Source organism: Podarcis vaucheri (genome assembly GCF_965113315.1).
Source record: "Podarcis vaucheri genome assembly, chromosome: 5".
NCBI lineage: Eukaryota > Metazoa > Chordata > Lepidosauria > Squamata > Lacertidae > Podarcis > Podarcis vaucheri.
The window spans coordinates 3,728,522-3,744,343 of record NC_138763.1 but is presented as its reverse complement, the minus strand read 5'-3'; the positions used below and the strand labels follow the sequence as shown (position 1 = coordinate 3,744,343).

At 48.6% G+C, this 15,822-nt stretch overlaps 1 protein-coding gene across 3 annotated transcripts in view; it reads right to left on the bottom strand.

Moving 5' to 3' along the window:
* MASP1 (MBL associated serine protease 1) overlaps positions 1-15,822 on the bottom strand; it is a 112,776-nt gene that overhangs the window by 32,572 nt on the left and 64,382 nt on the right. For all 3 annotated transcript variants that reach the window (XM_082224169.1, XM_082224166.1, XM_082224167.1), the window contains exon 9: positions 2,579-2,716. In XM_082224169.1, the coding sequence (XP_082080295.1) occupies positions 2,579-2,716 (138 nt within the window). The remainder of the gene's footprint in view (positions 1-2,578; positions 2,717-15,822) is intronic.

The window sequence follows — 15,822 nt, the reverse complement described above, 5'->3', positions numbered from 1 at the left end:
CATAGAATCATAGAGTTGGAAGAGACCACAAGGGCCATCGAGTCCAACCCCCTGCCAAGCAGGAAACACCATCAGAGCACTCCTGACATATGGTTGTCAAGCCTCTGCTTAAAGACCTCCAAAGCAGGAGACTCCACCACACTCCTTGGCAGCAAATTCCACTGTTGAACAGCTCTTACTGTCAGGAAGTTCTTCCTAATGTTTAGGTGGAATCTTCTTTCTTGTAGTTTGGATCCATTGCTCCGTGTCCGCTTCTCTGGAGCAGCAGAAAACAACCTTTCTCCCTCCTCTATGTGACATCCTTTTATATATTTGAACATGGCTATCATATCACCCCTTAACCTCCTCTTCTCCAGGCTAAACATGCCCAGCTCCCTTAGTCGTTCCTCATAAGGCATCGTTTCCAGGCCTTTGACCATTTTGGTTGCCCTCCTCTGGACACGTTCCAGTTTGTCAGTGTCCTTCTTGAATTGTGGTGCCCTAGCCAGGAGGGGGAGAGTTCTTTTAGGTACAGAAGAATCCCAAGCCAGTCACAAGGGGTGAGGAGATCCTCTGGGTCTGTTATGCCATTGGGAACCCCCCAGGAGTGGGATTGCTAAGAGAGCGGGTAACTGAGGAGAAGTGCCCCTCGCTCACGAACCAAGGTATTATTCGGTGAAGGAAGCTGTATGGTGTTTAAAGCGTTTAACTGTCATAACTCAGTAACAGAAACTGAAGTACAAAGACTGATTTTGAGTAAACTGTGTACAACTTGTACACAGCCCGCAAGCAGAGCATGATGGCTATTTGTCTGCAATAAGTTATCCAATATTTGCAGGTACAGTGGCCCTGTACATGGAGGCTCCTCTAGCTGTTGTGGCTCATAGTCATTGGCAAACAGAGGGTGGGGTTTTAATAGCATGTTAAGTAAAGGTAAAAGTAAAGGTACCCCTGCCAGTACGGGCCAGTCGTGTCCGACTCTAGGGTTGCGTGCTCATCTCGCTCAAGAGGCCGTGAGCCGGCGCCATCCGAAGATACTTCCGGGTCACATGGCCAGCGTGACGAAGCTGCAGCTGGCAAGCCAGCACCAGCGCAGCACACGGAAACGCCGTTTACCTTCCTGCTATAAAGCAGTACCTATTTATCTACTTGCACTTAAGAGTGCTTTCAAACTGCTAGGTGGGCAGGAGCAGGGACCGAACGACGGGAGCTCACCCCGCCGCGGGGATTCGAACCGCTGACCATACGATCGGCAAGTCCTAGGCACTGAGGTTTTACCCACAGCGCCACCTGCGTCCCATGTTCTATTCTGAGAGGAGCTCTAGGAGGGGGAATCCAGCAGCATTTTGGTGCAGTAGTTCACTCTGAACTGGCTTCTGTGGGCATGTACTGGTCAGCGCCAGTGTCGTCACCGACACTCAAATCCCCAGTGCAGTTTTCCAATTGTTTTCACAATGGTTCCAGTTCCACTGAGCAGCAAGCTAATCTCACATTCGATTTGCTTATAAGTATGTGACTGCCCGGTGGGATTCAGGCCCTGGCTAAGAAACCACTGTAACCACCATTGAGAATTCTCCTCCTGTCTTCGGTCTTCGTGTGAGGAGAGGCAGGACATGCATTGCATTCTTAGGAAATCACCTTCCTTCCCCTTCAGGGCCATTCCAGCCTCCCCTTCTGACAGCAGCGCTGCAAAAGTATTGATTTTGTCTCCGTGCCTCTGCCTAGCAATATCCTGTGGCAGGCCTGTTGCCTGGGGCTGCTTCCTTGCACTCCTAAAACATCTCTTGTTGTCACGGAAGATAAGCCTACCGATGGCTACTAGTGGGGATGGCTGCACGCAAAGACTTCTTTTTCAAACAGAGGTTCACCCCAGTTTCCAGCCCATCTCTATTCCTCTCCTCCCTCAGCAGTCTTCTTCATCACTGGCTATAGATTTCGACCGCATTTGGAATATTTTGTAGTGTTCTGGTTGCCTCGCCTCACAAAGGAGATTACAGTGGTGCCCCGCAAGACGAACGCCTCGCAAGACAGAAAACTCGCTAGACGAAAGAGTTTTCCGTTTTGGAGGTGCTTAGCAAAACGAATTTCCTATGGGTTTGCTTCGCAAGACGACAATGTCTTGCGAGTTCCTGCTGGTTTTTTCCCCTCCCCCCTTTTTCTAAACCGCTAAGCCGCTTATCAGCTGATCCGATCAGCAGATAAGCCGCTAAAAGCCGCTAATAGCGCTAATCCGCTAATCCTTCAATGGGCTTGCTTCGCAAGACGAAAAAACCGCTAGACGAAGAGAATCACAGAACGGATTATTTTCGTCTTGCGAGGCACCACTGTATAGGGTTGGGAAAAGGTTTGGAAGGGAGCAACCAAAACAATCAAGGGAATGGAATTTTAGAATCTTAGATTGAAATACTTTATTGTCCTAGCGGCCTTTAGAAGGCAACTCTTGAGCACAATCTCCTGGGCCAACTACATTTCTTGACCAGGCCCATCTTACTAGCTCTTTGTGGTCTTCTGTGAATGCTGCTTATCCCTTGCCCAGTCGCTTCTGCCCACCCAGCATGCAAACCGGACCCCCCCCCCACCGCAGGGCAGCCGCTCTCACCTGTGACGTTGGGGACCATCTCATAGTATGGATGCTGGCAGGAATACTGGATCGCCGACTGGTACGTGGTCAGGTTGTGTTGGGTGGAGAAGGTGACGAAGCCGTGGTCCAGCTCTCGTGGCGCCTTGCAGTCTGCAACTGGAAAGCCGAGCAGAGGGGAGGGTTTGGAAAAAAGCCTCTGAGAATTAATTTGGAGTCTTGTGGCTCTAAAGCGATTCTCTGCCCCCTTCAAAAAAGTCCAGCATCCATCTTTGTAATGCCAGCTGGTCAAGGAGGGAAATTGCAGCTACTAGCCAGACTGCAGACGGGCGCTGGTTATAGAGAGCAGACAATTTGCTTGCTACAATAGCAGAGCTTTACTGGCTGTGCCCATCTGTTTCCACTGGCGGAGGAAGGGGGGTGCCACATGTGGGTGGCGCCCCCCGGATGCTTGCCACACTGGCGTGCTCTGGTCCATGGGGTCTCAAAGAGATGGACACGACTACACGACTAAACAACAACAAAATAAAAAAAATTCCTTCCAGTAGCACCTTAAAGACCAACTAAGTTAGTTCTTGGTATGAGCTTTCGTGTGCATGCACACTTCTTCAGATACACTGAAACAGAAGTTGCCAGATCCTTCTATGTAGTGAGAAGGTGGGGAGGGGTATTACTCAGAAGGGTGGTGGGAATGGGGGATTGGCAGATAGCTGAGATGAGCCTGTTGACGACTCTTAACGACTGTAATAGGTCTTACAGGAAAAGGCAAGGGGTGAGAAGGTGTTCTAACATCACCCTTCTGAGTAATACCCCTCCCCACCTTCTCACTATATAGAAGGATCTGGCAACTTCTGTTTCAGTGTATCTGAAGAAGTGTGCATGCACACGAAAGCTCATACCAAGAACTAACTTAGTTGGTCTTTAAGGTGCTACTGGAAGGAATTTTTTTATTTTAACTATGGCAGACCAACACGGCTACCTATCTGTAACTTAAACAACAACAACAAAGCCCTGCTTGTAGGCTTCTCAGAGGCACCTTATTGACATGGGCCTGATCCAGTCCCAGGGCTCTCCTTCCTATGATCTGATGCTTAAGGGTGGGAGCTGTGACATAAGAAAACCCACACCAGGATGCAATGCAGTCCTCAGGCTTGCACTGGGACTGGGGGGGGGCAGGGGCATACGAAGTGGGGGGCTGAGGGGGCGGTCCACCCCGGGTGCCACTCTGGTGTGTATGTGTGTGTGTGACAAGATGGCCCCTGCCTCCCCCCAGCTGTAGAGCAGCCAAGGGCACGCGCAGTCCTTATAGGCGCCGCTCGCACGGCATCCGTACTGGCTGCCGATCTTGTGCGCCATCCATATGGGCGTCCGTACAGGCTGCCTCTCGCACTGCGACCGTATGGGCTGCTGCGAGTGCGCAGTCCATATGGGATGCCACACACGTGGAGTCTGTATGGGATGCTGCTTGCGTGGCAGCCCATACAGACGCCGTGCAAGTGGCTGCCCATACAGAGTGTGCATGTACAGCATCTAGTACAGACTGCACATGTGCGGCAGCCCGTATGGTTGTTGTGTGTGCGCACTCCATACGGTATGCCATACATGCGCACATCGTGCGGGCTGTCCTGCCCCGTGTGATGGAGAGGGTTCCTCCACCACTGCGGGGAGGGCACCAGTTATAAGATTGGATGTTCCTTGCAGCTTACTGGATAGCAGAAAAACGATGGGCTGACTTTTTGCAGTCTGGAATGATTGCACTTTGCACAGATGATTGCACTTTGCATACTGCATTCTTGAGTGATAGTTTTATGACTGCTTCTGAGCCTTCGTGTAGAGCAAAGTCTGTTTGCGTAGAAGAAAGTCTGAACCTCCCCAGGCCCCGCTCCCCAGAGAGGCCGGTGCTGTGCTTTGAAAGAATTAAGCAAACTGGGGTTGCACAATTTGTTCTTATTTAACACCGAAAGGTTTAATTCAATTGGTTTAACTTGCATCCTTGATTCCAGTTACGCAAGAGTATCTGCTCTCTCTGTTTGAGTGTCGCTGTGCTTTTTCTTTTTTCTTTTTTGCAGAAGAAAATAATTTGTTCTGTATTGGTTGCGCAACATTTCCCCACCTTGTTTGCAGGATCCAGAATCATTGTCTGGGAACACAGCTGGCCTTGAAAGAGGGCTGACCCCCCTATCAACTGTATGGGAAAACCCAACCGGAAGACCAATTGTATATCGAGGAGGCAGTGATTCAACCATGGTTATTATTTATACCCCGCCCATCTAGCTGGCTTTCTCCAGCCACTCTGGGCGGCTTCCAATTGAATATTAAAATACAATAGTCTATTAAACTTTAAAAGCTTCCCTAAACAGGGCTGCCTTCAGATGTCTTCTAAAAATCTGGTAGTTGTTTTTCTCTTTGACATCTGGTGGGAGGGCGTTCCACAGGGCGGGTGCCACTACTGAGAAGGCCCTCTGCCTGGTTCCCTGTAACTTGGCTTCTCACAGGGAGGCAACCGCCAGAAGGCCCTCGGCACTGGACCTCAGTGTGCGGGCAGAATGATGGGGGTGGAGACGCTCCTTCAGGTATACAGAGCCGAGGACATTTAGGGCTTTATAGGTCAGCATAAACACTTTGAATTGTGCTCGGAAACGTACTGGGAACCAGTGTAGGTCTTTCAAGACCAGTGTTATATGGTCTTGGCGGCTGCTCCCAGTCACCAGTCTAGTTGCTGCATTCTGGATTAGTTATAGTTTCTGGGTCACCTTCAAAGGTAGCCCCTCGCATTGCAGTAGTCCAAGCGAGAGATAACTAGAGCATGCACCACTCTGGCAAGACAGTCTGCGGGCAGGTAGGGTCTCAGCCTGCGTACCAGGTGGAGCTGATAGACAGCTGCCCTGGACACAGAATAGACCTGCGCCTCCATGGACAGCTGTGAGTCCAGAATGACTCCCAGGCTGCGTACCTGGTCCTTCAGGGGCACAGTTGCCCTCTTCGGGACCAGGGAGTCCTCCACACCTGCCCGCCTCCTGTCCCCCAAAAAGAGTACTTCTGTCTTTTCAGTATTCAACCTCAATCTATTAGCCGCCATCCATCCTCCAACCGCCACCAGACACTCACACAGGACCTTCACCGCCCTCACTGGTTCTGATTTGAAAGAGAGGTAGAGCTGGGTGTCATCATAAATCACTGTCCCCCTCTCCTGGCTGAGTCTCCAACCCACTTGCCTCAGCACCAGAGCCCTGCCAGTCCCTGACATTGGGTCCCTCTGGGGTCATGGTGCCAAAGGCTGGGCCATACCTGGTGTTATGTACTGAAGTTCTCACCCTGGGCCAGCAGGGGGATACTGTAGATAGTTTTCACTCAGGTCCACATATGCAAATAAGGGACTGAAAGTGACGTTCAGTGATTGGATAGTTACAGAAAGTGGTTACTGTTGCATTCTAGTGGAGCTCTATCTAAGCAGGCTGGCTGAACCCTTCAGTTCAGTTCTGTCCTGGCCTGTGAATAAACAAGAGCTGTATCGTCTGGTATGCTCGCCCACAACTTAACACCTGGCACTAGCCCCAGGTGGCAGAGCAGCTGGAAGGAAAGAAGGCCTGGCCCCCGTGCCATTTGAATTCAGCATTTGCCGTCCCGAAAGCATCCAATTTGCTCTCAGTGGCGTCCTACCCTCCGGAATTCAGGTCAGCGAGGAAGAGAGAACTCTATGCAGCAAAAAAGGTTTCCCTGAAGCTGAAAACTTTGCAAAGGAGGATTTTAATCACCTGGGAAGGAGGGGTGTGTGTGGAGAAGGAAGGTGCAAGGAACTCAGTAAACTTGTGAAACAGGAAATTTGCAAGGGAAGAGGTGAGATGGAAAAAACTATGTTAATTAATGGGAAATGAACGCCCACGGTAAGAAGCTTGGCCTATTTTTAGTTGGTTGGAGTTGCATATTTAAATCAGGCATTGGAGGAGACATTTCAAGGGGGAATTTCTTCATAAGGGATGGAGAGAACAGGTGAGTTGACCCACTGATGGATCCATGTCTGGCTGAGCGGCTAATGCCTGCTAGCTGATGGGGGGAGGAATGCTAGACCATATGCACATAGGAAGCTGTGTCATAATATTGGCCCACCTAGGGCAGTATCAGGGACACGGGTGACGCTGTGGGTTAAACCACAGAGCCTAGGACTTGCCGATCAGAAGGTTGGCGGTTCAAATCCCCGCGACGGGGTGAGCTCCCGTTGCTCTGTCCCTGCTCCTGCCAACCTAGCAGTTTGAAAGCACGTCAAAGTGCAAGTAGATAAGTAGGTACCGCTCCAGCGGGAAGGTAAATGGAGTTTCTGTGCGCTGCTCTGGTTCGCCAGAACCGGCTTAGTCCTGCTGGCCACATGACCCGGAAGCTGTACGCCGGCTCCCTCGGCCAGTAAAGCGAGATGAGCGCTGCAACCCCAGAGTCGGCTACGACTGGACCTAATGGTCAGGGGTCCCTTTACCTGATACCTAGGGCAGTATCATATATTCTGGCTTGCAGCAGCTCTCCAGGGTTTCAGACTGGGCTCCTTTCTAGCCCGACCAGAAATGCAACGTTCAGGGACCTTCTGCATGCAAAGTGGATACTCTCCCACTGAACTATGCCCTTGGTCCACAGCGGGGTGGACTAGATGGTCCTTGGGGGTCCCCTCCAACTCTGCAGTTCAGTTTTTCATTGGCTCACACAGAATTCTGGTTTCAGGGTGTGTTTAAAGCCCTTTGTGGCTTAGTGCCTTCATACTTACGGGACTGCCTCTCCTGGTCTGCCCCACAGAGGACCTTAAGGTCCATGAATAACCATAGTTTAGAGGTCCCGGGCCCTAAGGAAGTCACACTATTCTCCACCAGGGCCAGGGCCTTTTCAGTGATTGCTCTGACCTGGTGGAATGTTCTGTCCCAGGAGACCAGGGCCGTGCAGGATTGAACCTCCTTCCATCGGACCTGTAAGACAGAGCTATTCCGCCTGGCCTTTAATTTGAATTCAGCCTCATCTTTTATTTCCCTTCCCTTCTCTTCCCTCCCCCTCCCCTTTTATGAAGATCACCCACTCTGAGACCCCACAGCTAATTCTCCCCTGGCCTCCTCACTGGCCCAAGTAGGACCAATTCAGCCAGCTAACCCTGGGGATTATCTAATTGATTTGCGATTTTTTGAATTTTATTGTTATTCATGTTTTTATACTGTATTTTATGCTGCTTTTATAATTAAGTGTTTTAAATTTGTTGTTAGCTGCCCTGAGCCTGATTTTTGAACCGGGAAGGGCGGGGTATAAATAATTTATTATTATTATTATTATTATTATTATTATTATTATTATTATTATTATCATCATCATCATCTGCAGGCAACTATTGGTAACTGTTCTGGCCAAACCCTCTATAGGGTCTAGCACATGATACCATCTGGATCTCCTGCATAGCATAGTTGAAAAATGGAAGGGGAACGGACTCATTAAAATAAAATACAGAATTTATTCCAGCACCTATTTCCTCAGCTTATATGGATCTTTCTCATGCTTCTGAGAGGCTTCGAGTAAGCGCATTTGAGCTAGCGAGAAAGGAATTTGCTCTCTCCCCCCCCCCCGTTAGCCAACTGTCTAATCTTGCCTTTCCCACCAACAAACGCATTTTGGGAAGAACAAATAATGATTGGTGAACGGTAGAAACGATACCAAAGATTGAGGAAGCCGAGGCCAGGTTACAGATCACGTGGATTTCTCAAAGCAGAGAATGTCCTTTGCACAAGAGAGATTGCCAGAGACAGGAAGAACTGTTTGCCTTTCGAAGATTTGGGTACCGGTGATTGGGAAGAAATGAGTGTGTGTAGGGAGATCTAGCTAAAATGTCCCCCCCTCCCCTCCCCTCCCGAATTGCGCCATAGAGTTGATGACCTTTAGGCTGGAGAGACCTAGAGAACTTCCTGGAATGGGCTCATAAGCAACTCCCCCAAACTTCAGCAAAGAAAGATAAATTTGAACCATCCCATCATTAGGGAAGAAATTAATTCACCTAAGTGCAGAATTAGCCACATCTCCCAACACATGGGAAGAGTAGATCTATGCTGTTTGGTAGGATTATATCTTATATACAGTGGTGCCCCGCAAGACAAATACCTCGCAAGACGGAAAACTCGGTAGACAAAAGAGTTTTCCGTTTTGGAGGTGCTTCGCAAAACGAATCTCCTATGGGCTTGCTTCGCAAGACGAAAATGTATTGCGAGTTCCTGTGGTTTTCCCCCCCTTTCCCCCCTTTTTCTAAGCCGCTAAGCCGCTTATCAGCTGATCCGATAAGCTGATAAGCCACTAAAAGCCACTAAAAGCCGCTAATAGCACTAATAGCGCTAATCCGTCAATGGGCTTGCTTCGCAAGACGAAAAAACCGCTAGACGAAGAGAATCACAGAACGGATTCTTTTCGTCTTGCGAGGCACCACTGTACAACACATACAGACACCCAGGACTCCCTCTCCATGGTACAATGTGAAATTTGGCTTTCCTATTTATAGAATCATAGAATTGTAGGGCTGGAAGGGACCCAAAGGCCATCTAGTCCAACCCCTTGCAATGCAGGAATCACAGGTAAAGAATCTTCTGACAGGTGGCCATCCATCCTCTGCTTAAAAGTCTGTAAGGAAGGAGAACTGTCCACCTCCCAAGGGAGTCTGTTCCACTTTCCAACAGCTCTTACACCAGAAAGCTATTCATAATGTTCAGTCATAATGTAAAGACTGTGGAGAGAATAATTGGGTGCACTCTTCCCACCTTGGATCAAAGCTATGCTTCCAGGTGTCTTAAGAAAGCTGCAGAGATAGTGCAGGATAGTGCGCACCCCAGAAATGATCTCTTTCAGTGTCTGCCTTCTGGAAGAAGGTAAAGTAAAAGGTAAAGGGACCCCTGACCATTAGGTCCAGTCATGGCTGACTCTGGGGTTGTGGCGCTCATCTTGCTTTATTGGCCAAGGGAGCCGGCGTACAACTTCTGGGTCATGTGGCCAGCATGACTAAGCCACTACTGGCGAACCAGAGCAGCACACGAAAACGACGTTTACCTTCATGCCACAGCGGTACCTATTTATCTACTTGCACTTTGACGTGCTTTCGAACTGCTAGGTTGGCAGGAGCAGGGACCGAGCAACGGGAGCTCACCCCATCGTGGGGATTCGAACCACAGACCTTCTGATCGGCAAGTCCTAGGCTCTGTGGTTTAACCTACAGCACCACCCGCGCCCCACAGGGTTATAAAGACTAGGACTAGCCGCCTGAGAAACAGTTTCTATCCAAATGCGATTTTGGTTTTAAATACAGTGTAAGGTAGTCTTTATGGGAGTCTATTGTGTTTAAAAATGGGGTATCAGAGTTTTTTAGGGGGCTAACCAGCTTGGGATAGCTGGGATAGCAGGCTTGTTGGTTTTTGAATGTCTGATGTAGATTTTTTCGTTGTTCTGTATGGGACAATGACAATAAAGATTATCGTATCATATCGTAATCTCCTTTCTTGCAACTTGAAGCCACTGGTTTGAGTCCTACCTTCCAGAGCAGGAGAAAACAAGCTTTCTTCCATGTGACAGCCCTTCAGATATTTGAAGATGGCTATCAAATCACCTTGTACTCTACCAGATAATGTGACATCTCTTCTCAATATGCTGCACTGCTTTTTTCTACCTCTACTATTTTCACTGTATCCATTTCATTTGATTTACTTCAATAAATTTTTTTTTAAAGGAAAGAAATTGAGCGTAAAACGGCAGCGGTGGGTGGTCATGGAAACAAGCAAAGGGACCAAAAATCCCCCCACATACGTCCTGCGTGCTTATGATACAGCTGATTCCACCCCTTTTCTTGAGCAGAGATCCTGTCATTGAGTAATCCCAGTGTCTCTGCATTCCTCGACGCAAAGGGCTGCTCCCATCACACACAGCCAAGGGAAACAGATGGGCTGCAATGTGCCATGGTGAAGGCTGGGGGTGGGGCTGGGGAGGCAATGTTTTCCTCTCAGAGTTGTCCCCAGAGTATTCTCCCAGGGACAGATTTGCTTTGCCAACGTGGAGGCGACAGATTTTCACAGCGGGCCAAGCAGATGGCCTCTGCTTCCTTCTCCTCCACCACCACCCCCAGATGTCTGGTGGAAAATACGAAGGCTGAAATCATACAACTGCCGTGAGCATCATTTGGGAACCTTCCCCTGCGTTTGTTGAGGCACAAATGTGATGCTTTACTCATTTTGAGTGGAAGCTCACCTGGCGTTATATACTGAGCTGAATCCTAGAACAATAGGATCCAGAATGCAGCAGTCTGATTGGTCCGCAGGAGCCACCCAATCCAGCTTCAGGTGGAAGTGAATCAGTGACCTGATTGGCCTGCAGGAGCTGCCAGGAAGTAGCCAATCACGCGGGGCCCGTTGTGTAAATAATGTATATATAGCTAGACGTTTTGGGGAAAGTTTCATTCATTGCTACTATGAGCTGAATAAAGAGCATGAAATTCACACTCGACTCCGAGTATATTTCACCTGGTGAAGGAGAAGAGCTTTGCGGAATGAGGGTAATCCAGGGTAAACGATGGTCTTCCAAATTTTGGTGGCATCCTCTGCAAGCCCAAAATTCACCCCCTGACTCCCAGCTTCTGTTTTGCGTGTGCATCATAAAAAGGGACGTGGGTGGCGCTGTGGTCTAAACCGCTGAGCCTTTTGGGTTTGCCGATTGGAAGGTTGGCGGTTCGAATCCCTGCGACAGGGTGAGCTCCTGTTGCTCTGTCCCTGCTCCTGCCAACCTAGCAGTTCGAAAGCACACCAGTGCAAATAGATACCGTATTTTTTGCTCTATAAGACTCACTTTTTCCTTCCTAAAATGTAAGGGGAAATGTGTGTGCGTCTTATGGAGTGAATGCAGGCTGCGCAGCTATCACAGAAGCCAGAACAGCAAGAGGGATTGCTGCGTTCACTGCGCAGCGATCCCTCTTGCTGTTCTGGCTTCTGAGATTCAGAATATTTTTTTTCTTGTTTCCCTCCTCCAAAAACTAGGTGCGTCTTGTGGTCTGGTGCATCTTATAGAGTGAAAAAATATGGTAAATAGGTACTGCTGTAATGGGAAGGTAAACGGCATTTCCGTGCGCTCTGGTTTCCGTCACGGTGTCCTGTTGCGCCAGAAGCAGCTTAGTCCTGCTGGCCACATGACTTGGAATGCTGTCTGTGGACAAATGCCGCCTCCCTCGGCCTGAAAGCGAGATGAGCACCACAACCCCATAGTTGTCTTTGACTAGGCTTAAATGTCCAGGGGTCCTTTACCTTTTACCTTTACCTTTACTACATCATAATTGTGACACTTTGCAGTGCCCCACTTAGCTCGGTGCCCAGTGTGGGGAAACTGGTCACCTAAATCTGCCTCTGGGTCAATTTGCCCATCTTAGCCCCACATCCTCTTCCCAGTGTGGCCAACCATATAGCTCTATGGAACTTCCTGCCGCAGGAGACAGCGGTGGCCTCTGACTAGGATAGCTTTCAAAGAAGATTAGACAACTTCACAGAGGAGAGGGCAATCAATGGTTTCCAACCCCAAAGGCGGTGTTCTGCCTTCACAGTTGGAGGCAGCAATAATATTAACCTAACTAGCCTATAGTATCCGAGATCCCCCTAGAACCTTAAAAAAAAAATCAGTGTTGCACTGGCCAGTTTGCAGTGCTCCAGTACAGAGGCTGATCTCAGGGACAAGTTACATACGTAGTTTTTGTTAGTGGATGAGCAATTTCACTTTTGAGTTCTTCAAGCATTCTCAGCTGAGTGGAAGATTTTTTGGGCAAAACTAAGGGATTTCTGCCCTGACACTGCTTCCAACTGCAGTATTCCAGCTATGTCCATACGCCAACCCTACACAGGATTTTGCCGTATGCAAAGACATGCAAAAAATCCTTTCAGCTTCTCTGCAATCTCCTTATTCTCCTTCAGCACACTTTAGATTCCCTTGCCATCCAACTGCCTCACCAGCTGGTCTCTTGTTACTGATGCATTTATCAGTCGCTGGATCTTTCCACAAGGGCCGACATTGATGACAAAATCCAGCATCACCTGAGCTCTGCAAGCAGTGGCGTCACAATAGGGGGGGGGGGCAGGCGGGGCGCCCCCGGTTCCATGTTTGCAGGGGTGACAAGAAGTCAACCTGCGGGGGCTCGTGGTGGCGTGAGCAGCCATCGTGCCGCCGCAGCCGCACGTGGAGGATCCTCCGTTTGCGGCTACAGCTGCAAGCAGAGGATCCGGGCACCATCCGTATGGCGCTGGAGCGGCGCCGGCAGCAAACTGCTATACAGCGCATGTGCGGCGTCACTAGATACAGTGCATGCGTCATACATAGCAATGCCACACATGCGCCCTCCGTAGCGACGCCTGACCCGGGTGTCACGACGCCTTCCTTTGCCCCTGTCTCCAAGCGCAGCTTTCTCCAGACTGAGTGTTTGAGGACCGAGACATTCACAGGGAAACCAAAATACTCATTTACAAAGCTATTGTACTACCAACTTTACTGTATGCTTGTGAAACATAGATCACTTATAAACGCCATCTCCAACTCCTCAAAAGATTCCATCAATGATGTCTCTGCAAATTTTTACATATCACTTGGGAAGACAGGCGAACTAATGCCAGTGTCCTGGAAGAATCAAAGATCACCAGTGTCAAAGCAATGATTCTTCAACATCAACTTCATTGGACTGGTCATGTTGTGCGGATGCCTGATGATCGTCTTCCAAAGCAACTACTCTATTCCAGACTTAAAAATGGAAAGTGTAATACTGGTGGTCAACAAAAGAGGTTTAAAGACTCTCGAGGCAAATCTTAAAAAATGTAGTAAAAACACCGACAACTGGGAAACACTGGCCTGCGAGTGCTCCAGTTGGAGAACAGCCTTTACCAAAGGTGTCATGGGCTTTGAAGACGCTCGAACTCAGGATGAAAGGGAGAAATGTGCTAAGAGGAAGGCACTATGACCAACTCCTGCCCGGAAACCTACGTCCCCACTGTGGAAGGACGTGTGGATCCAGAATTGGCCTCCACAGACACTTACAGACCAACTGTTAAAACTGTGTTTATGGAAGACAATCTTGCTCGGCTATGAGTGATCGCCAAAGAAGAAGAAGACTGATGCATTTAAAGAATTTTGTTCCTGTGCAGTTTTTAGGTTTTAGCAGTGTGTTCCTCAGTTTCTTTTCTTTTCTTTTAACTCTCTTTACTGTCTGCTTGTATTTCTTTTCCCCATGTTTGTATTCCTTTTTGCTCTCCCAATTTGGTCAAATGTTTCCATTTTCCTGAAGAAAGCCTTCTTGCCTCTAATGGCTTCTTTGATTCTACTCATTAATCAAACTGGCATCCTCTTGGCCCTTGTGGTACCTTTCTCAATCTCCAGGAGATATCGAGCTGAATTTGTCCTATTGTGGCTTTAACCCCTCGCCCCCTGCATTTTGAAGAGATTTGACCCTCTCCAAGTGGTGTTGGGCAAGGGACACATATTGCCCCCGAGATAAATTCATGGGCATACCAGGTTCGTGAAATGAAAGTGGATTAAAGCCCTCTGTCATCTTGTGCAAAAGGCCACTAAGAAGGGCCACAACCCCTGGCTGGAAAATGCTTTGAAAAGTGTGGGGTGCATTTACTTTAGCTCATTATGTCTCATTTCCCAAAAAATGTTTAAAAATGCAGTTGTTAAAAAACCAGAAGCCTTTTTACTAGGGATAACAGGCGAAGAGCTACCAAGAGAAGACAAAAGACTCTTTATGTATGCAACAACAGCAGCGAGAACGCTACTAGCCCAGAGATGGAAGGAAGGAGAGGTACCAACAAAAGAAAAATGGCAGACGAAACTGATGGAGTACGTAGAGATGGCGAAACTGACGAGGAAGATCCAAAACCAGGAAGATCAAGTATTTTCTAAAGACTGGAGCAAATTTGTAATTTATCTAAAAGACCACTGTAAACAGTTAAAATCACTGGCAGGGATGTAATGACACTTGTAAGGTGGAATTTTGTATGATAATTATAGATATTTAATAGATGGTTAATGGTAAAAGATGCAGCAAACTTAATTTTAAACATGGAACCCATGGATGGAGGGAAGGAGGTCCAAAGCTTCAAAGGAACCTTGTAATTTAATGTTTGAAATGGTTTTTAAAAATATATTTTTTTAAAAAAACTGTGGGTTGAATGAATGAGTAACAGGAAGATGCATGAGTGCTATGCATGCAAACCAAAATGAACTGCAAAGGCTCCCCACCAACAAAATGGAACAAATGCAATATCTTCCAAGTGGTTCTTCCCATTTCCTAATCCTAATCCTCGTGAAAACCCATCAACATTTTTAGTGCAAATTTCACCTGATTTACACATTTTTTCTGTGTGATTGTGTATTAGGGGATGATTAGCTGCTTGTGCTTAAAATGGTGCCCCTTCAGAGTTTGTGCGGCCCCACAAACCTCTGTGTGTGACAGAGCTCCTCAGACATGTCTGCTCTAGTCACTGTTAGAGTCCGACAGTGGCTGTTTGCGGAAACGCCTCCAACAAAGAAGTTCCTTAACGGAAACACGTCTCCTGGACTCACGACGTGACAGCTTCCGACGAAGCATGGGTCTCCCTGCAATTGCTTCTGACACCTCCCCACTATTTTCACTGGACGTGTCTCTCACCCCTTTCTCCCCCCTGCTTCCTGCCTGCGCTGCTGCATCTCTCTCAGTATCCCTGAGATCCTCCTCCAGAGACCCCGCGCTCCCCCTGCTGGTCCCTGCTTTGGCTGTTGAGTCTCTCCCAGTCTCTGGGAGCCCTATCACCTCCTTTCCCTCTGATGTCAGTTCCCTGACATCCACCTCCCCTCCAGGGCCCCCTTCCCCCCCGCCCCCTCCCTCTCCTCTGGGCGGTGAGGAGCTGAAACCCCGAAACGAATCCTCTTCATCTTCCGACGTCTCGAACATCTCCCTCCATCGGTCTTTGTTCCGACTCGCTGAATCCTCCTCCACCTCGGAATCAGAGAACCCCTCCAACTCCTCTTCTTCGTCTGTGGTGGCGAAGTATTCCCTCCGGAACCTCGCCACTGGCTGGGGTTTTCGAGGGAATCTCTGATGAAAAGTTTCAATTAGAACCTCGTCATCTACATCCTCTGCCCTGACCCAGGTGTTTTCCGACTCCGGTTCCCCTTCCCACATTACCAAATACTCTACTTGCTCTCCTTTCCACCTGGAATCTAGGATCTCCGCTGCATGGTAGCTGTGTTCTTTTTCCTCCATCGCTGGT